Below are 21,516 nucleotides of genomic sequence, written 5' to 3' on the forward strand. Positions count from 1 at the left end.
CAAGAATTCTGCCTCACAATGTCCCAGTCTGATGCCCTACCTTTATGCGTTGAGAATATCTAATCCATTACGTTCGCCATTGCCTTCAGGATTCCTTATCTCAAAACTCTCTCAACTTTATTTCTACCTTCAATTGTCTGATCCAGCTCCATCTTTCAAACTCGCCAAACATTCTCATACCTGAAATTCACAACTTGATGTCGTACAATCTCCACCTCATCCTTCTCTATACACTTTCCAGACATCTTGACAACCAAAATCTCTGACTGAACCTTCTGACCTTTCAGACTCAACTTTCTCTCTCCTCGACTCTTTCTATTCTACTTCCCATCTCATTACTTCCACCTTCTCATTTAATCTTTACCACACCACTCCTCGTTCCTTTCACTCCAGCTGATCTGCTTGCCGACGCATCGTCACTCGACTCTCGATGTTCACCGGCCTGGGAAACGGAGCCATCGAGCAGCGACCTGCGAAACACAATGGATCTTCCTCTTCTACAACATCATTGGACGAGCTAGAGCGAGCCTACCTCCTCTTGACAGAAATCGATAGTGCTGCGAAATGCAACAAACTTTTGCTAAACTCTCACGGGACTAGCTACAACGTGCCTAAACTTTTTTTTATTTGCAACAAATTGATGGACTGCGAAATTCAGCAAAACTATTCACTTGATAGAGAAGAAAGTGAATTAGTTAGTCCAGTAAGGTTAATGTTGCCATTCCAACAAGAATTCACTTCCCACTCTCTTACACACCATCCTCGGTTTAGATATATAAACACCTCCTCCATCGCACAAGGTCAGAGAAAGATTGAGTTCTCTTTTCGGTCTGCCGGGACAAGCGGCACTTGCGTTCAATGGGGGGGAAGGGAAAATAGATTTGATCCACTGGGATAGACTATATACTGATTTTTCAACCATCTTATGAAGCGTTTGCAGTTTCGTGGTAGTGTTCTCATTCTCTTAGTTTGAGTCATTGACAATGACGATATACTCGACAACAAAAATTAGTCGACAACAAGAATTTCTTCCTTCCTCATCTCAATATTAGCTCGTACCATATTCCCCATTTTCACTAAATTTACACTGTCTGCCTATCCACATCAACACGAAGAATCCGAATCTTTCTATTAAATCAACGAGTCCTTTTAAAGTCAAACACACTTAATGAACACCATGCTACGGACGGACTCCCCAGACTGTAATTCAGGTAAAGAAGAAGATATATTTGTTCCTCCCAGATTTTCAGTCGAGGATGGAAATGCAACATAGTATGATCCGGCTGGTGGGAGGAACAAATCGACTGAGTGACAATGGATATTCCTCCCTCCTCTTCAAACTCCACGCTCTGAAGAAATGAATAAAGATCAGCTCAAGCGTCTACTCAGCTTATTCTTGATACAATAGTATTTAAACCACCCCAACCCCCCCCCCACCCACACATCGTGTGAGAAAAACACATAAGTACACAAATTGTATCAAATGTTAGTAGCTCTTGCTTCTTGGTTCTCGCAATATGTGGAAAGAGGAGGGGGTTCATACGAGATCAGGACCTGGTCTGGGATAGATAAACTGATGTGCTGAGTAGAAGTTTCTAGAGAGCACCAAGAGTAATGTTCTGTTGCACATCGCACCTATTCACCGATTTCACTTATCACTTCCCCAATTTCACCAAATTCACCAGCTTCCCCGATTCACTATTCTCACCACTCACCACCCACTATTCAAGACAACACATCTCAGTTGAAGAATAAAGTTTGGTTTTATATACTAGCCATCAACCGACAGCTCGATCAAGAAAAGTATCCAGACCTCTAGATCGCGAGGGATGGATGGATGGTTAATCGTCGTCCTTCTATATACATGCAATATCTCATCCCTCTTTCTTTCTATTGCTTCTTCTCATCTCAGATATAAACACTCCCAACACCCTCCTACACGCAAAATCGCAAAACAAAATTTACTCCGAATCCTCACTCTCCCCCTCCTCACCATCCCCAACCAAGCCCCCAAAATCCACCTCCTCGCCCTCTCCAAACCGCCACCGCACTCCCTCCCACCCTTCCCGCCTCTTAACACGCACCCCTACATCCCGAACCGGTTTCCTAACCGCGGTCCCCAGTTTCTGGAATGCTCTCTCGGGGACCTGTTCTAGACCCGCCGTCTCGCTGCCCTCTTGACACACATCGAACCCGACCACGATGAGCGCTATGAAGGCCAAAATCTCCATCATCGCGAAATGACGGCCGGGACACAGATGTTTGCCGCCGCCGAACGGGAAGTAGGCCGCTGCCTGGGCGCGACGGGTCGATTTCGGGAGCGCGGCTTTGGTTGAGGGCAGGAAGCGGGTAGGGGAGAAAGAAGAGGCGGAGGGACCCCAGATCTGGGGACTCGTGTGCGTTATACCCGACGGGAGCTGGATGACGGAGGGGGATTTGAGGTGGTATGTTGTGGGGGAGGTGGAGGAGGTGAGGGTCGTGGGTTGGGTGACGGCGCGGACGGAGGTAGCGGCGTCGACGAGGCGGAGGGTTTCATGGAAGGTGGAGAGGAGGAGGGGACAGTGGGTTTGGAAGTGGGAGATGTCCATTACGGCTTCCTCTTCGCCGGTCGTTGGGTCGATTTTTCGGGAGACGATGGATTCTACTTCTGTGCGGATTTCGGAGAGGAGGGAGGGTGAAGAGAGGATGTAGGATAGTTGCCAGAAGGAGGTTGGGATCGAGTTTGTCGTTGCTAGGAACAGAGTGCTGATTTCGAAATTGGCGATGTCGTTGGGGCTGAATCCCCATCTTTGACAGCACTCGAGCCGTGAGCGGATGAGTTTACTAGCACCGAGATGGTTGTTCTCAGCGTAGTAGGTTGTGAATGCTGATTTAATGGCAAGGCGGCCTTGATACGCCTTTGATGCCAAAAATGTTGGAAGGAAATTGAGCATAAGAAGTGTCATGTTCTCTTCAAAATCCCTGGTTGATGTTAGTCATTGGTCTAAGCATCTTTGAAGAATATGTCTCATCTCACCATAATGCGTCTATAAGACTATGGTCACTATTTAAAGGACTTGCGGATCCATAGAGAGCGTCTGCCGTGGCGAGGGTCAGGACGTCTCGAATCCATCTATAGAGACCGAATGTCTCCCCATCTCCGTCAATTACATTAAGGAATCCTGCCACTTTCTCCAGGACCCCCTTATTTAATTCCGACAAACCAGTGCCAGGAGAAAGTGATTCTACCATGATTTTGTGATTTTCGTTCAAGAACGAATCTCCGTCGTTGCCATTCAGGAACTTGCCATGCGGGTCGTATCCTGGTGCTGTCTCTCCTCTTATGATCTTCATGCCTTGTTCGCCAATATCGAATGCTCGCTGAGATGATTCTACCACGAATTGACCGAAATCGAATGCTTTTGTATTCTTGTATGCCGCTTGAATGAGGGATGGATCGCAGATGACATATATTCTATTTGAGAATACTCTCAATGTGAAGGCTGAGTAGGAAGGTACTTTCGAACTGCAAGTGTCATTAGCACACATAATGCGAATTCATGCGCCTCTGCGCACAACGACTCCAATTTACCTCAGCATTTGCATGTACCCCACCTGCCACTTCAGCATTCCCAGCAGGTGGCCACAGTATGGTATCCTCGACTTTAACAATGGTGGTTCTTTCTCGTCCAGCTCATCAATTCTGCTGAGCGCAACCATTATGCTCACAGCCAGTACAACAGCAAGCATAGCTGGTACCACCACTGCTCCACTGGGACTCGACAGCATTGCAGCTGCCACGAAGCCAGCACCTGCATCCTTTGTCGACATCGTGAACTTCTTGAAACCCCAATCCTCCAATGTTATGTATCACCTCGAACGAGGTCGCGAAGCTCCCACAGCGCCAAACTGGCACGTCATGGGAAGATCACAAGGACGTGAGGAATTACGAGAGAAGGATATTATGGTATTGCAGAAAACATGAAAAACAATTGAAGAGATACCTGACTTCAAGATCTCGAGATGAAAGAGGACCTGCCAGGTTTCTATCCGTTTGATGTCCAGACTAGAAGAGCAACTCCCGTCCAAGCGTTCCATGGTTTCCCGGCGGGTTGCAATTCCAGCTCTCCGCACTTGTACGGATTGGAGCAATCAGCTATCAGGATCTGCGAAAGGCACGCTCCTTTGCAGTGGGTGTAGCTTCCTTGCAGAAGCTGCAGCAGCAGCGTTTCGAAGGGGTTGAGACTGGTGTGAGGCGCCAAGCAACGGATACTCACTTGCCCGGTGACAGTCGCGGTTGTTTGAGATCCGGAGTGTTAGCGGCCCAGTTAGGGCCCCAGGAGGAACAAATTGCGAGGGCCGGAAGTTGGTTGTTATGATCAGGTGGCGGCGGCGACTATTGATGGGAGCGATGAGGAAACGCATTGTGACGAGAATAAAGATCTTCACGATGATTTCGGAAGGGAGAAGAAGAGAGGAGCTGATGGAAGAGACAAATGGTACAGATAAAGATGGGAGAGAGAGAAGTGATGGGTGAAATGGAACAAGGGAAGGGCAACCGAAGGCTGAAGGCTAATTCTAAGCCTAACGCCGGAAAAACATCAACCCGGAACATCTCAATTCCTCACCCGTGAAGAGGGACAGACATTCTCCTTATAACGCATGGTATAATATATATAATGCGCTTCCTTCGGATCCAGAGACGCGCGGACGCTCATGTTTCCTGTACCCCAGATAATTGTTTCCGTCCCTCTGCAGAACATCGATAAGTTTCTTCTGCTCGACACTAAACGTCTGGATGACTCGCAAGAACTGACTTTGACATATCATGCATGCGAGGATGTTCCCTTGCCAGAGCTGGGAACTCAGGAACGCGTTCTTGTTCGGGTTGACTTGGCTCACAAAGCTTTGCTAGTCCCGGACTTTAGGTGTATGAGCAGGTTCAAGCAGTCCCAGGAGAGCAAAGTTATCTCGCTTCTTTTTTGTATCATCTGGCCAGATTAAGTTCATTGCAGACTCTTAAGAATCCTTAAAAGGACGTCTACGACTACTGACGATAAAGTTGAGTTGATATGGAAGAGCCTTGTGCTTCTTCTTCCTTCACTTGACATAACTCCCGGCCTCAAAAGTTCGGTGGGTACAGCTGCATTTTACGATTGAAAATTGTTACGAGCATTGCTCTGCTGTCACTTTGCAATAGCTCGGCGAGTTCAGCAAGAGCTGGGTGAGCCAAAGGATCTTTTGAATTCTGTGTATTACATCTTTTGTGATTTTGATATTATCGATGTTCATTGTCGTCAAGCTCAAGCTTCTTGGTCTTGATGCTTATTATTCACGATAGGAGTTAGTGATCCAATCAAGTTCTTGAAGCCCCCACCCTTGCAAGACCCCGCAATGCTTGATCGAACCCCTCCATGCCCACTCAACTATTGCACAGAGAAGCTTGATAGACTGTCAAGTAACTAAGCTCTCATCTCTTTTCGAACAATCCTTCCAAGAAGCCAAATTCGTTACCGGGTTTTGATATTGGCTCTTATCACCATCGGACACCCCGGTCTTGAAGCTGCGATAGGGACGTCTCAACACTTAAGTCTGCGTCTTGAGCATCTAAAGATTAGAACCATTAAGAAGTAGACTTGACAGTACAGCCAAAGGCAAATTTGCAGTCGTTCAACTCAAGATTGCCCAGTTCATTGTCTCCCAACCATGGCCTCCAATACCCTCCCAACCGCGAAACTCAATACCGGTGCCGAGATCCCTATGTAAGAATCACGATCACTTCCGTACCTACTCCTAAGCCCTTGAATACACTATCCTTATCCACGACATTCATTCCATTCATTCTCCACACTCAAGATCTAACATCCAACAGGCTCGCATACGGAACCGGTACCGCACATTTCAAATCCAGCAACCTCGACCAAATAGACCGCAAAACAGTCGAATCCATCAAAACCGCCCTCTCACTCGGCTTCTACCACCTCGACGGCGCCGAAGTCTACAACACCGAAGCGGAAATCGGCATCGCCATCAAAGAATCCTCCATCCCCCGCGAAAAGCTATTCATCACCACCAAAGTACCCTCTTCCTCCTCTATCCTCTTCTCCCTCCTCTATCCTCTCCCTCCTCTATCCTCTCCCTCCTCTATCCTCTCCCTCCTCTATCCTCTCCCTCCTCTATCCTCTCCCTCCTCATCCTCTCCCTCCCTGACTGATTAACACACCCAGGTCTTCACAAACATGACCACCATCCCCACCGCCCTGGAAACCTCCCTCATCAAACTCGGCCTCTCCTACGTCGACCTCTACCTAATCCACAACCCCTTCTTCACCACCTCCGCGCTCACCCTGCAAACCGCCTGGAAAGCCATGGAAGCCGTGCACCGCTCCGGCAAAGCGCGCGCCATCGGCGTCTCCAACTTCCTGCGGTCCCACCTGCTCTCCATCCTCTCCATCGCCACCATCGTCCCCGCCATCAACCAACTAGAATACAACCCCTACCTGCAACGCGAAGGCATCGTATCCTGGAGCCTCGAACGGGGGATCCGAACCGCGGCCTACGGACCGCTGGTACCGATCCGGAAGGCGCGGCCGGGGCCGCTGGATGCGGTGCTGGAAGTGTTGACGGCGAAGTATGGGGTTTGTGAGGAAGCGGTGTTGTTGCGGTGGACGGTGCAGATGGGTGTTGTGGCCGTGACGACGAGCGGGAAGCGGGAGCGGTTGGAGGGGTATTTGCAGGCGGGTGGCTTTGAGTTGACGGAGGGGGAGGTGGATGAGATTTCGAGGGTGGGGAGGGAGAAGCATTTTAGGGGGAGTCATTGGGGGTTTGATTATGGGGATAGTAGGGAATAGGTTGGGTTACTTGTTGAGGATTGGGTAATTTGGAGCGAAATCGTTCTTATTACTTTCCCATTTCTAGATAGGTTTGAATTTTATGAAGTCCATATAAAATTGTCAGATTCAAGGATTTTCAAGGTCAACTCAAATACTTACCAACTTCTTAAAGCAATTGTGTCTTATTCCAGTTCATATACTCTACTTCAGGGGGGCGAAGACTCAACACCTGTACGAGGAGAAAAAGCTGTTGCACACTACTCCGCGGTGTCCCCTACGAACCTCTAGTAACCTTTATATTGTCTGCAGAGTTAAAATTAAATCAATTAGGGTGGAGTGGAGGATTTTGGAAGTCTTGGCGCCAAAGAAATTTTTTTACGATACTTTAATAATAATACCACAATTGCTATCAAACTTTGAGTTTGTTTGTACCAATGCCACAGCCATATATAATCGAATTAGGTTACGCAAGAGGAGAGGAGGATATTTAGTAGTGGAGGGTACCTAAGATACTTATATTAAAATTAGTACCATGTGGAAAGTTAGGGGAGCGCAAGACTAGCTTCCATTTGCCTCTCTCCCTCTTAGGCTCTATGTCTAGAGAGGTATTATTTAGTTAAAGTTTTTAAAAGGGCTTTACTTGGGCGTGTATACTTCTACTTTTTCCCTTGGAACTAAAATTATAATATTTTTCTATGAATATGCGTGCTTCTAAGCCTGGAATCAAGGGGTTATATTAGAAAAAGGATAGTTTTTTCTCAAGGATGATAGGTTTTGGATGGTTTAAGTGAATAAGTTTTTAATTTATTTGAATGTTTTGTATAACTAAAATATGGCTGCGTCTTAACAATAAACTAAACTACATCATCATTATGTTCTACTTCAACTTACATTTTCTTGGCATTAAGACATGTTTATTAAAATCCGGAAGTGTTGTTTTGACTCGCTCAGAATCACGTTGTAAGCGAAGTACTTTTGCTCTTAAATATCAAACACACCTTAACATTGTTTTCTGATGCTGGAATGTGTACAGGTTTAGATACGAGTAGTCTTACTTTCCTTTTTGTGCTCAATATATGTCACCTTCAAAGGCAAATAAAATACTGTCATCGAATCATGTATTGTAAAGCCCATCTGGAAACGGCTGCATGTGTACATGAAAGTTACCATCCGCATTTTCCGGTCCTGGTTCTCGTTTCCACTTAGCCTGCGTATGATAACACAAACAGTCATTACGCCCAGAAACACATAGCATTACCGCAATCGCTCAAAACCAGCCACCTACCGTACTCCCTGATACAACAAAGAACCTCCAGCCAATCCACTAACATAGAAATCACAAAACCACCCAGTCATACTCGTGCAAACATGTTACTCGATCCTCAGGGAATAAGGACTCGCGGACCTCTCAGTATCATGAAAGCTCCGAATACTTCCTTGCCCACCTCTGACGCTCCCTTCTCGGCCTCCATTCATGAGAGCAAAATCTCTTAGGCTACCATCATCCTTGAGATGAACAGGCAATGATCGTCCGAATTTTGGATCGACAGGAGGAGCCATTTTGAATCGCTTGCCAGGCGCTGTCGAAGTTTCATCATCGACAAGGACAATCATCCAGACACCAATGACACCGTTGCTGCCGATGAGTGGCGTGCAGTGAATCCAACGATTTCTTCCTTCCAGATCAGATTTCGAGACCCATTTCACCTTGGCAGTCACACCTCGACCATCAGCGAGAGCTTGAGTCAATTCGTTTCGCACTCGATCACTTCCGCCGATCTTGGCCATGAAGGGGCTTTGCAAGATGCCTGGCACCCGCAAGCTAGGTGACGCGAACAGGATGCGCAAGCTGGGGTATGGGCGGATCAAGAGGTAGTTCTCGTAAATGCCACTCAATCTTCCACTTCCTCGGCTCAGGGAAGAGAAGTCCTTGCTTCCATCAGGACTACCTGAAGTAATCAGAACACGAGACTTCGCCCAGTTCCCGCCTGCGTGTGTTTCTGCATCCAATTCTTGGCTCTCTTTATGCATTCGTCCACCCTAAAAGGTGTCAGCAAATGTTCAAAGACATTAGCGATGCACCTCTAGAAGATTCTCTCTTACCCATCGCCTGACTGTGTCTAGCTCTTGCAAGTTTAGCATTTCGCTAAGCTCTTGGAATTCATCTTTGGCTGGCTTGCCGAAGTCTGTATTTGTGTCCGCTTTTGCTTCCTCCGACATGATTACAAGGCGCTTTAGCGACTCCATATCTGAGCATTCTTTGACCAGACCAGAAACATCGACCTGAGCTCCGATGAAATACCTGATCGTTCCTCGACTATCGCAGAGGGGGGCACACATCAAAAGGTTCATGAAAGGAGACCCATCTCGTCGACTGTACTGGGGTTAGTATAGGTGACTGCGACAGTGTCACATAACGTACTAGTTGAGGAAGACTTCACAATGCTCCACACCAGCGTCAATCTTCTCACGAATTCTCCTGACACTGAATGGGTTTGTCTTTGGACCTTGAAGAAATCTGCAATTCCGACCAAGGACATAGCTCATGCCGTACTGCGTAGTTCTGTGGAATTCTGGAACAAGTTAACAGCTGCCAATAACGAATAGGCTCGCGGGGAAAGTACCTTCTGATGCAAAGACAATGGGATTATCAGGTCTCGAGGGGTCAGTCAAACAAAAGACTTCTGCCAAGCCCTCCGAAGCTTCTCTCAAACTCGATGGAAGAGTTCCAGTGATCCTTCTCTGAATCGACAAGCTGACCGTTTGAATGTAGGTATGCGTGACAAAAGCGGGCAAATCCTCTCTGACCAGAACGCCAAATGCTTGTTTTGATTTTTCTTCTAGATCTGCATTGATCGTCTTTGAGGCCGTGGTCTGTGTGAAGTCAAAACCACCTATGGGATCTAAAGCCTCCGCGATGGCATTTGAGTAGCTGATAGCTTTCAAAGCCTTAATGGCATCCAAGTAATAAATTAGGATAGGTATCGAAGAAGTTCTCTGAGCACTGAGAAACGCAGTGAAGCGTAGCAAGAGCGAAGGATCATTGAAAATGACTTGCAAATGCTCTGTAGAAAACAACTGCTCAGATCTGGTCTCCAAGGAATACTGCTTGATCCCAGTATCTGCTGGTGCTACCAGATCAAAGGAGCCAGGGTCGAGGTCCTCCTCATCCAGTGGCTCAAGTTGGTCATGTTCGTCTGCGCCTTTTTGCTGAAGGGCGGGTAGAGATGTGACATTGGTCTGATACGAAGATCGTTCGGAAGCTCGCGACTGAGATCTAGGACTATCTGTAGAAGGAGATTGCATTGAGATTGGCACTCCTCTGCGATGTCCTCTAGATTCTGGTCTGTCCTCGAATTTCTCGAACTTTTCAAAGTCGGGTCTCCTTGGAGTAGGCATGTCTAGCTGTTCTGGACGATGACGCTGTGCGCTAGAAGGACGTAACACAAGATCTTGGTTTTCAACCTGTCCCGTTCCCAGCTGATCTACAGGTACTCGACTTTTACTGCTTGTCCCGGTAAGCATGGAACATATTCAAAGAGTTTCACCAACTAACCTTGATCGTAATGGGATAATAGAATTTGGAGGCGGATCTGTAACCAAAGCGACAAGTTCGTGGGTATGTGGAGGTTCGCGTGGAAGCTCAACTGATGTCTTGCCGAATCTCTTCGTGTCGTTCGAAACTTGAGGGCCGTAATTCCTATACAATGGAATATCCTTCACTTCCGCACCATACTCTGAGTCAACGTCGGTGATGGGCGAGAGGCGCCTGGGGCTGTGGTGAGTACTTAGATGATTCATGTCGTCCTGACAAGTGGGAGGGAACTGAAAATGAATAAATAGACGTCAGTTACAAGGAATAGAATTTCCGTCTTGGGCAGTAGTGCAGAATGAAAATGCACTTGACCAGCAGTGGCCAGGACTTGGATGGTAGGATGCAGGGACTTTGAAAGTCTATATACTATTTGAGAGTAGTGGGAGAGCAAACGGAATGTAGACGTACTAAAGTCCAGGTTGACATCTCGCATTGATGATAAACACGACAGGGCAGACGTCAGGTACGGCAAGGACTAGCTGGAGGCTTGCCACTGATGGGAGGGGTGGGCCTTGGTGAGCTGCTTGAGCTTGGCGGCACTATTTGGCCTAGTCTTCTAGCTAGATTCGAGTAGTGTTGAGTGCCGTGATATAGTTTGAATGGATCGTTGCTTCGGAAGACTGCCAATTGGCAAGTGGAATTGGGCTAAGTATGAACCTTTTCATCACCTGTGGAGCGGCGTCGAACGGTAGAAGAAGAAGAGTGCCATTCCAAATCCCGAGAGGAGAGCCAGTAATGGTGGAGCTGCAGAAGCATATTTCTTCTGGCCATCGATTCCGCACCAGAAGTGACGATTAACAACGTCTTTTGCACAGACGCACTTTCTCAAAGCCCGCCTATGGTCCATGCTTGAGTGGGATAATAGGATGGGAAGGCGCATCTTGGACCACGAGTCTGTGACAAGATGCGAGAAAAGCAGACAAACAAATTCCTTTTCATTCTCCTCTTACCTCCTTCTCCCCACCTATATACATTTTATGGAGGACGAGTCGTCGCAGCGTTGTATATTTGATACAAAAAAGAAAAGAGAGATGTCGTTGTCTTCCTGCACGTCTTCCGAATCACAGGTCATCGTGATGCTCGGCTAACCCCCTGTCCACCATTCCATGCGTACCTGCAGGGCTTCTCGAGATGATAACTCACAAAACAAAACAAAACCATTGCGATCTTCGAACCCATCCTCGTGGGTTCGACGATGGGTTCGGCAATCGGAGGATTCGTGCTTGGATTCAAGCGTCTAATGCGCATCGCATGTATTTTTCAGCTCACGAGAAAGAGATGAGAAGACAACATTCCCAAAAGAGGAATACCACGAGATTGGAGTTGTAGATCCGGCCAGTTGCCCTGGTCGACAGAAACCTTGTACAATATATCTTCCGGATATATGGGGTGCTCCTCGCCTGCTCCTCGCCAATAAAGTTTTTCCCTGCTTATATTGAATCTCAACATTCACGAACCATTGAAAAAGCCAGACCAGTCTGTTCTTTCTGCCCAGCAACTCCACTGCGATCCGAACCTTTCAAAGCACCACCATGATTTCACAGCATCAAAGCCCATGCATCCAGCTCAACGTTCTTCACGGCAAAGCTCGGGTCCAAGCAGACGGATACCCACTTGTAGCTTCCAACGGATCGTCCCAACTCGGCACAAAGAACAACAGAGTTTTCCACCAAATGTCAATCATTGCCCATTCTCATCACCTAGCAGTCAAACTCAGCTTAGCTCTGGCGTTCTCCACGACTCATGCATGACGAGATGACGAACAGGCCGTGCATTGGCGCTATGTGATCTGCCCTCGGTTCCGGGGAAGTGTATATAGCGTAGCGTCTGCTGCCAATTTTCCAGAAAGGGAAAGGGACCGTTGGAGCTGGAAAGGCTCTTGCGACTATCAATTCATTTCACACCTGTCAGGCACAAGAAGCACATCAAAGATCTGAGAGCTACGCTTGTGGAATCGGCTACCGAGCCGTTCCTTATCCTTACAGTACCTATTCCTTTGGGTCACTTCTTTTCAGTGTGGCAATACTTCGAGGCCGACCTAATCAGACTTCTCAAGAAGTAGGCATTACTCGGATACGAATATCATTCGAGTGCTCTCAACGCAAGTGGCATACTGTCAAGGAGAAGTGATGCTCTCTGCAAGACCGTGCGGGCAGATTGCTCAAGGAAAAGAAGATAGCTTAAATCTGCTATGAATTTGCTGTTCATTGGTATCTGCTTCCCAGGCGGTAGATTAGCCAGTAATTGGCACTCTCCTTCTACTAACTCCCCATAGATGCTCCTTGAAACTCATAACGCCAACCCATATGCAACTCCAAACACCAGCTATTATATAGCAAAATCCCAGAAACCAGACAGCGAACTTGTGCTCTGGTGTTTGTACAACTAGCTTCTGCTCAACCGGCTCGATGCTTGACCATTCCTGATCATGCTAAAAGCTCGTTTGCTGCCGTTGACAAGTGTACAAACTGTTACGACGTTAAGCCTTTTCGATGGCGTTTGCATGTGGTCGAGCCCAGACAAACTCTATTCCCACCTCAATGGTCTGAGCGACTCGGATCATCCATCTGATCTTCAACCCAAAGCTCAAAAACCGTCTCCATCTTTCCACGGCCTACCTGCCTCTTTAGCTCTGTTCATAGCCACATCTCCATGCTCTTTGGCCTTCTGTTTCTTGGCTTCACACCATGCTGTCAGTGCGTCAATTCTGCCCCTAAGCTCCAGATCTTTGCCAATTTCAGGAGGCTCCTTCAGAACTCGCTCGTCCTCTGGTGTATTTTGCTCTGAGTAAGAACCCCAAGTGTCCTTATCCTGGATCCATTTTTGCAACTCCTCTTCTGCCTGGACGCGTTCCGTGTTTTTCTGGACATAATGATTAAACTCCTCCTGGCCTCCGAAACAGACACCGAACCCATCACACAAACAGACATGTTCTGCGGGACAAACAATGTTCTGGCCTGTGAAGACGAATTGCCAGACATACTCCCAAATTCGCCCACTAATGTAATCAGACAGACTTGTTCTCAACAGCCAATCTCGATAATATACGTATCTTGCCAGTGGCAGACTCCGAATCCGCTCTCTGGAAATGGCGAATTGTGCACAACAAGGTTGCGCTAATGTATAAGGTATCGGGTCGAGAGGAAAGAGTTCAGACCATGATTTTGCTAGCATTGTTTCCTCCTGCTTATTGACATCCTCTTCGATGGTTCCAGGATGCATCCAACTTGGACATCCAGGCTCCCAAGCACATCGCATATTCATATATCCCTCCCTTTGTACTCTCTCTGCTGATAACCTCGATACCATCTGCACCGCGTCCAGATCCAGGAGCTCGTTGTTATGCCATGCATATCGATGGGAATGCATAAATATATTGACGTCGGTAAGGTTGTTGTAATGGTCGATAATGTAAGAAAGATACACCATTACTTCATGGCCCTTGTTCTTCGGCGGGTGTAGTGGTGAATTCAAGTCATCCACCGTATATATCGCATGTTTAATCGTGTCGCTCTCGCCGAAGTTCTCGGTGATCCAAGCAGTATCCTCTTCCGATGTCTTCGGAACAACCAGCGTTTTCGTGTATTGGTATCCGACCGGCTGGGGAGTCCCTGGTCCAAAGATCTGTACTCGCAGGTTCTTCTGCCTCTCTGCTTCGCTTTGGTAAGGTTCCACTTCTGTAATTTCTGCGGCCTTCGCTGGTGCTACCTCGGTCGCATTACTGCCAGCAGTGGTGTTCTGTACCACAATCTCGTTCGCGGATTTCGGTGTCTGCAGTACCACCTCTTTCGTCCCAGCTTCAGCTCCTGCCCCAGCCTGCGGAGGATATTCCCACGTCACAGTCGGCACAGGAAGGAGCGGCTTAACCAGCCAGACAATAAATGCTACAGTCAAGAAACTCATTATCGGAATCCATTTCTTGGGGAAAGGCATCGCTGTGTAGGCCATCGCCCGTGGCTTCCATGGCTGCTGGTGTCTGTACATCTTTGGACGCATTCCTATCACATCAATTAGTCAATTCCCACAGTGCGACAGGACACCACTCACTCTCCGTAAACTTACAATACTCAAAACTCACGACTTCGATACAGAAGAACACATTCTAGAAACAAATCTGCTCTCCCTGACCTCCTGATGTTCGCCCTTCGGAGAATCAGATACGTCAATCTGAATCAAGGGTCTCGTCGTGGAATGCTGGATCCGCAAAATCACGAACAAAAAAAAAGGAAAAAGCCGAAATATTAACGAGAAATGGATCTGTTAGGTAGTTGGTGTTCAAGCAGAAATCCGGTGTCCCTCCGTCGTGCCTTCCCTTTCCTATCCAATCCTAACTCCCACCAAAAACATAAAATGTATGACGAAGACCGGTACCAACGCAAAAAATTCAAAAATTGCTCAAGTTACGCAACTATGAATCGCAACTCAAGAAATGAAGAAGCAGCAGAAGCAAAGAAACAAAAATAAAACGTGGGGTCGAAAGATGAACCCCCCTTTTTCAGCTGACAGCTGAAAATATTACTTTTTCACACATGGTTTCCGTATTCGTCCAAAGAGGCGTTTTTGGTTCTATTGAACACGATACGGGCCGGGCTCAGCTGCCACCACCCACCACCCACCACCATTTGCTTATTAACGCATCTAGATCCGAGACGCCGGGACGCGCAGATGCGGATTTCAGAAAGGGTTTGAATTCATGCGTTTTCGAAGCATGAATTTCTTGCTATTTGGAGGGGAAAAGGGGATAGCTGCCATTTGGTGGCGTCTGCATGGCGTTTATGGTGGTTCGTTTTTCGGTGCTAGACAGCTGATCGGAGATATGCTAGATGTTCTGGAACCCCCTTTTTAATTTCGTGCAAGACAGATGTCTACCCGGAATCCGGGATCAAGGGATCATGAACGAAGTTTGTGTCAAATATCTTTTGAGAGTAATTCACCATGATTATCTTGTGCGAATGCAGTTTCGTATTTGCGTGAATCTTAGCTGGAATTGGGGATCAAAGTATCCAGCAACGCTCACCCTGTAACCCTTCCCAATCAATGCAATGCAATATCAAATCATTATGAAGGGTTCTGCTGAGACCAGGCCATATACAATCATACATGATACTCGAACAAACAACATGCTCACTTAAACGTATTTGCGCAGCTGTAAAGTAGGTCAGCGATGGTTCGAAGTAACAGATATCAGGCATACTCACATCAAGCGTCAAAGTCTTCGAACTATTAGCCTCCTGGTCACGGAAAACACCCACCAGACTCTCACTACCCTGGAATAGACCGGTCTTGAGACTGATGACAATGAATTGCATGCCTGGACCAGCGTGTTCTCGAATATAGTTCTTGATCTTCTCAACGTTCGCATTGTCAAGTGCAGCATCGACTTCATCCAGGACAAAGAAGGGACTTGGCTGGTACGAATGTACCGCAAAAAGAAGAGCAAGAGCAGCCATTGTCTTCTCGCCTCCAGACAAGTGCTCCATGTCTCGGAAACGCTTGAGCGGAGGCATTGCATGGTACTTGATGCCTGAAAGGTAGGGTGCATCGCTGTCCTCGATGTCGAGATAAGCCTGACCACCAAGTGGGAATGCTGAAGATCTTGTCAAGTCCTTGTAGACGTGGGAAATTTGTTCCGAGATATGGGTGAAAGCCTTGTTGAACAGGTCGAAACGCTTCTCTTTAACATCGACGAACTCATCTTTAGCCTTCTTGGCTGCCTTTCTCGCATCTTCAAAATCCTTTTCAGTTGTTTTGAGTCGAGCCTCTACGCCATCAAGTCGATCAATAGCACGCATGTTTGGATTTAGCTTCTCCAATTCGTTGCCCAAGTCCGTGATGCGTTGCAGAAGCTGTTCTTCGATGTCATCCTCGTCAGACTAAAATCCAATTAGTTTGTGATTTTTGAAGCGTTAGAGAATACTTACATTTTTCAAATCATCATCTAGGCCCTCAAAGCTCACTTGGATGCCATAGTCTTTCATGAGCTCTTGCGGTGCTTCGTCGCCTTCATCGACATCCATGGCATCAGGATCTGCCTGTATGACATTTTCGTCGATGGGTAGACTATCGAGTTTTCTTGAGTCCTCACTCAAAGGCAGGGCAATCTGCTCGAGTTTGCACCTTCGCAGCAGAGCATATCTACCTGCTGAACTGCGCTGGGCCTCTGTTTCGAGAGCTGCAATTGCCTTCGTCCGATTGTCAATCTCCTTACTTCGCTTCTGGAGATCGTTCTTTGCGGAATTGACCTTCTCGTTTTTGGCTGCTAGCTTCTCCTTCAATTTGTGAACCTCGTCTTCCAACTCCGTGACTGCGGCTCGGTCAATGTCTATAGCGTTCTCCAGTTCTTCCTTCTCAGAGTTGTATCCCAGTATATCTTGCTCAAGAGACTCCACTCGAGCTTCGGCTCGCTTGACTCTAGCATCAGTATCCTGGTATTCTCCGTTTTGCCATTTCGACAGGTGCTCCAACTTCTGTTTCTGAACCTCGAATGCGTTGTTCTTTTCCGCATATTCTTGCTCTAAATGACCTTGTTGTGCCTCATAAGCTCGGATATCGGCATAGCCTAGTCTCTGGCAGAAGTCAGAGAAGACTTGGTCTTGAACCTTGGAAACTGCTTGTTCGAATTCAGCGACTGTCTGTCGAATTCGCTCGAGGCCAGCTAGCTTCTCCTCATATTTTGGTTGCATGTCCTTAAGCTGCTTCTGCTCATAAGCTAGCTCTTTCTTCTTGCTTGCCAAGTTCTGCTCGAATGCAGCGAGCTCACTCTTCACGTAGGCTAAACGTTGCTCCAGTCCCGTCAATTCCGCCTGGAGAGTTTCCTCAGCACTACCTCTACGATTGACTTTGGGTAATGCTTCAATCTGTTCACGGAATTTCTCGGCCTGAGACCTCAACTGTTCGATGTCGTGGTCTTCGAATTTCCGCTTGGTACCTCTGTTCTCCGGACCTCGACCACCAGTCATTAGACCGGCTTTGTGAATAACGAATCCTTCCAACGTGACTGCCTTGACTTGGATGTGCTTCTCGTAACAGATGTGCTTTGCAGTTGCGAGGTCGTCACAAACAATTGAACTGCCACAAGCATAAGCCATGGCTCGCTCCAGCGACGAGTCGAAGTCGACGGTGTCAATAGTGAGTCGTGCTTTGGAGAGGCTCTTGAGATTAGCATCAGGAGCTGTGACCTTGATGTTGTCCAAAGGAATGAAGGTCATTGGGGCAAATCGTTGATCTTTCAGATACTGGACACAAACTTGGCCAGTCTTCTCGCTATCAACAATGACAGAGTCGAAGTCACGACCAAGCGCAGTAATGATAGCTTCATCATACTTCTTCTGCTTTGGCTTGCAAAGGTCACCAACACGGCCACGAACGCCAGGATACAGGCGTTTGAGAGCAACGATGGTCTCCTTGGTTCTTTGCTCCTTGTCATTTTGTCTCCGGCCCATGTCGGCTTCAGCGATCGTTCTCATGAGAGCTTGAAGCTTTTCCTCTTTCTCAGTGTGTAGTTGGTTAATGCGGACACGCTCAGATTGGATGTGATTGAATTCCTTCTTCTTCGCATCGATTTCCTTCGAAATCTCTTTCACAGACATCTTAGTAGCCTCTTTTCGCTCATTGATCGTCTTGACCTCCTCTTCAAGCTTCTCAACTGCAGACTGGAAGGCCTCGACCTTTCCTTTCAGACTGTTGACTGTGACTTCGTCTGTTCTTGTTTGTCGTATAAGATTGTCCAGCTTGGCTTGGTTGGCAGAGGTCTTGGTGACGACTTGAGATCTTAAAGTGTTGTACTCTTTACGATCAGCATCACTAAGCTGTTTGCCCTGCTTTTTCAAACTCTCCTGACGCTCCTTCTCGAATTGCTTCTGCGCCTTCTCTACAGTAGCAAGCGACTTCTTGGTATGCTGAAGATCATTTTGTCGTCCATCACGCTCTTTGATCACCGCGTCGATCTTCTTACGAAGCTTCTCAATTTCCAAATTGGTGAGGTCGACCTTCTCATCGATAGGTATGAGGCTATTCTCCTTCGCTTCCACTTCCTTTTCCTTCTTCTTGATGCCACGTTCAACACGAGCTACATCCTTGCCCACTTTGGATTGTTCCTGACGTGCAGTTTCAAGGGTCTTCTCAAACTTCTCGACACCTCGGCGATACTCCTTCAGATTGTCTTGATGCTCCTGAATGGAGGCTGATGACTCGTCCATTACGCGTTGGAAATGGTACAACTTCCACAAGATATGAGAAACAATAGCATCGTCACGCTCGTCCGCTTTGGCTTGGAATGCCTCAGCTTCCTTCTTCTGCTCCTGGTATTGTTTGATCTCGGAGTTCATAGCACGACGCCGATGAAGATTGTGATTTTGATTCTCTGCAGCTTGCTCTGCCTCTTCCTGTAAGCGCTCGTATTCTGCCTTGTAGTCTAAACTGCCAGAAATTTGTTCGATAAGCCGAGTGAGGTCCTTGGGCGATTGCGACGCAATTGCTTCCACATCACCCTGAAAGACCAGGAAATTGCGAGCTTTGATGAGAATGTTCTCAGACTCTAATGCCTCGTTATACTGTTGTGCGGTTACAACGCGATCGTTGATGCGATATTCGCTGAATCCTTGGTTGGTAATTGTGCGCTTCCATTTCTGCTCATCACCAGCATCGTCTTCATAAACAGCCATCACCCAAGCGCTCTTAGGATCGTTTCGTCCTGGTCGTTGCGACTGCGTTTCTTCCTCTGAGGCCTCTCCATCTCCGTTTGCATGGCCATTAGTCGCAGGTGCCGCTGCCGATCCATCGTCGTTGATTTTCGAAGTTTTCAAGACTCGTCCACGATACACAAGATCTTTGAGGTGGGCGGATCGCAGATGGGACGACTTGATGCCCAAGACGAAGGAAATCGCATCCATGCTATCTGCGCGTTAGAGAAGCATACGTATGGAGAAGTTAACCACTTACGAATTGGACTTTCCGGAGCCATTGGGGCCAATAATGGAAGTAAAATAAGAATCGCCGAAGAGAAGAGTATGATGTCCCTTGTATGACTTGAAATCTGATAGCAGTAAGTTTCCACGTTCGGATGAGATATGCGATTTACTCACTGAAGAGTTCCAGGCGGATTAGTTTGCCCATCTTGACTTTTCACGCGTTGGGTTTGTATTAGGAGGGGTCGCGCAGACAACAGCTTGTGCCTATCCGTACAAGAGAAACCAGGAGTATCAAGTTGATCAAGAGGTCAGCAGATACATTGGAAGCGCGATCTTGGTGTAGAGAAGTTGAACGTTCTCGAAGAGGGGTGTTGTCGATATAATCGCGGTTCTCGATTATTCGCGGTTCACAGAACGCGACATGAATTGAGATACCATGCACGTGATACCTCCACCACAAGTTTCTGCCAGAAGTGATTCAGAGCTGGAAAGGTGAGCATATAATAATAATAGCAGTAACAAATGCTGTGTTTCATCCGTTCTTTAATACTTCGACTCGATGTGGTGGCTCGGATGCTAGTCTATACTCCATACCTATTCACTTACTACGTATCACACTCAATTATCCTGCGGTTGTGGGACATTGGAATTAGATTTAAGAGTCTAGGTAAGACCCATTGCTAAGGAGCCCCATGGCTCATTATTTTTCTGGATTCTGAAGAAATAGTCTATTGTTAGACATTACAGATCTCATTCTTATGGGAGATACTGAAGAACTTTTCCAATAGATCTTGCTACCTTTTTTTCAAGACCAAGCTTTTCTTCTACAGCCTAGCAATAGTAGTGTATAGCAACCTATTCTCTGCAGTCTTTAGTCTCAGGACTCCGAAACAATACCCGGAAAAAAAGTTAACTAGCTAATCTGACACACTTTCGATCTCCGTTTTTCTTTTTTTCGTATATATACAGGCATATCAGGCTAAGACTATGTGCGGGTCTGGAACTGGTCGAATAATCAAAGAAGAATAGTTTGGCCGGGCTGTGGCAAATTACTAGCATTGTTACGGACACTTGACGTTAAGGAGAAGCACCAGGCCACTCACAAGCACCGATTATACAACCAGTGACTCGAAACAGAAAAGAGGGAAAGTCACCATATCTCTATGGCCGAGGTCTACTGGACTAACTTAATAGCATATGTGTTATCTCTAGGACACTTGTAGATAGACAAAGAAAAGCTTCCAGGAATTACCTGAACTCCGATTACTCGATAATATAAACCGGTAAATGAAGAAAAGCTACCCACCTTTCTGCAAAAAAGACTAATAGCCTGCTCGATAAAATGCACTTTCAGACAACATGGAGAACACGGAGAGAGGGCCGTTAACCAAGATACGCGGTACAAGTACCGGCACTTACGGTATTGGTGGTTGGGGTTTCGAAGCCGTATCCGGTTCCTGCACTGCCAACCTTGAAGCAGTTGAAAATACTTCATACGGCTTCAGAATTTGCTTCGGCTGAAGCATCAGGGGAAACAGTCAGCACTGCAGTCTGAAGGTTCTTGTTCTCGGTGTCCCATCAGAGGTACTTCGTCGCCATTTAAACCTGCACATGTACCTAGGTACCATGGGGCTTCAAGTGACACTGTCTCATCAAGTCCGCACTAGATCGTAGAAGTGTCGAATCATGTCCCAGGAAGTACTGTACATCGTGACCTGTTGCTATTGAAGAAATAGCCAAAGATAGATACTCTTTGTCGCGTTGTTGTCTCGTCCTCGTCATGAATGCTCAAACACACGGAGGTCCAACGATCACGAGGAAAAGTGGATTTTAGTGCGATCAGGGGTCAGAATAGGGACCACCTCCACCTCCCTGCACTATGACGATGAAAAAGCTCCCCCAAGTTGGTGCAAGTGTCCTTTGTCACTCAAGGCTGCTGAGCAAAAAGTGACCACAACTATCAACAAATTTCTCAAACATTCAACCATTCTTGCTCGTTACCGACCTTTTGGCCTCATTCACCTCCCTTGCCACCAAATCATCCCTATTTTCTCGCTCTGTCTTGCTGGATCTTCGGAATGTTCTGAACTAAAGCAATATATTAGACGAATCAGAGCCATCATCACGACCACGATTCGATCTCAACCACTTACGCGTAGAGCTTCACCCAGCACCCTCACACATCCTCACGCATCGATCC

The 21,516-nt window shown here is 47.1% G+C and overlaps 5 protein-coding genes across 5 annotated transcripts; 1 reads left to right on the forward strand and 4 right to left on the reverse strand.

Moving 5' to 3' along the window:
* Nucleotides 1-1,961: 1,961 nt before the first annotated feature.
* Nucleotides 1,962-3,333, reverse strand: LY89DRAFT_577631 (cytochrome P450; the record flags this gene model as incomplete). The annotated part of the gene is made up of 2 exons (XM_018208905.1): nt 1,962-2,961; nt 3,017-3,333. 2 exons carry the CDS (start codon nt 3,331-3,333, stop codon nt 1,962-1,964), a joined length of 1,317 nt encoding a protein of 438 aa, XP_018075483.1.
* A 2,072-nt stretch (nt 3,334-5,405) lies between these two features.
* On the forward strand, nt 5,406-6,830 carry LY89DRAFT_715401 (putative ketoreductase; the record flags this gene model as incomplete). Its single annotated transcript, XM_018218202.1, has 3 exons — nt 5,406-5,741; nt 5,852-6,056; nt 6,207-6,830. The coding sequence occupies exons 1-3, from the start codon at nt 5,686-5,688 to the stop codon at nt 6,828-6,830; spliced, it is 885 nt and encodes a 294-aa protein (XP_018075484.1). The 5' UTR covers nt 5,406-5,685.
* Nucleotides 6,831-8,183: 1,353 nt separating this feature from the next.
* On the reverse strand, nt 8,184-10,211 carry LY89DRAFT_577243 (uncharacterized protein; the record flags this gene model as incomplete). The annotated part of the gene is made up of 4 exons (XM_018208881.1): nt 8,184-8,852; nt 8,916-9,186; nt 9,235-9,385; nt 9,437-10,211. The coding sequence occupies 4 exons, from the start codon at nt 10,209-10,211 to the stop codon at nt 8,184-8,186; spliced, it is 1,866 nt and encodes a 621-aa protein (XP_018075485.1).
* A 2,782-nt stretch (nt 10,212-12,993) lies between these two features.
* LY89DRAFT_578031 (uncharacterized protein) lies at nt 12,994-14,340 on the reverse strand (the record flags this gene model as incomplete). Its single annotated transcript, XM_018208923.1, has 2 exons — nt 12,994-14,145; nt 14,257-14,340. 2 exons carry the CDS (start codon nt 14,338-14,340, stop codon nt 12,994-12,996), a joined length of 1,236 nt encoding a protein of 411 aa, XP_018075486.1.
* A 1,265-nt stretch (nt 14,341-15,605) lies between these two features.
* LY89DRAFT_639011 (putative structural maintenance of chromosomes protein 1) lies at nt 15,606-19,695 on the reverse strand (the record flags this gene model as incomplete). Its single annotated transcript, XM_018211600.1, has 4 exons — nt 19,491-19,695; nt 19,348-19,441; nt 16,329-19,299; nt 15,606-16,280 (listed from the first exon to the last, which is right to left on the reverse strand). Coding segments are annotated over exons 1-4 (3,771 nt in total), but the record flags the coding sequence as incomplete, so codon positions are not given.
* Nucleotides 19,696-21,516: the final 1,821 nt, after the last annotated feature.

This window comes from Mollisia scopiformis, assembly GCF_001500285.1.
Source record: "Mollisia scopiformis unplaced genomic scaffold LY89scaffold_5, whole genome shotgun sequence".
NCBI classification, from domain to species: domain Eukaryota; kingdom Fungi; phylum Ascomycota; class Leotiomycetes; order Helotiales; family Mollisiaceae; genus Mollisia; species Mollisia scopiformis.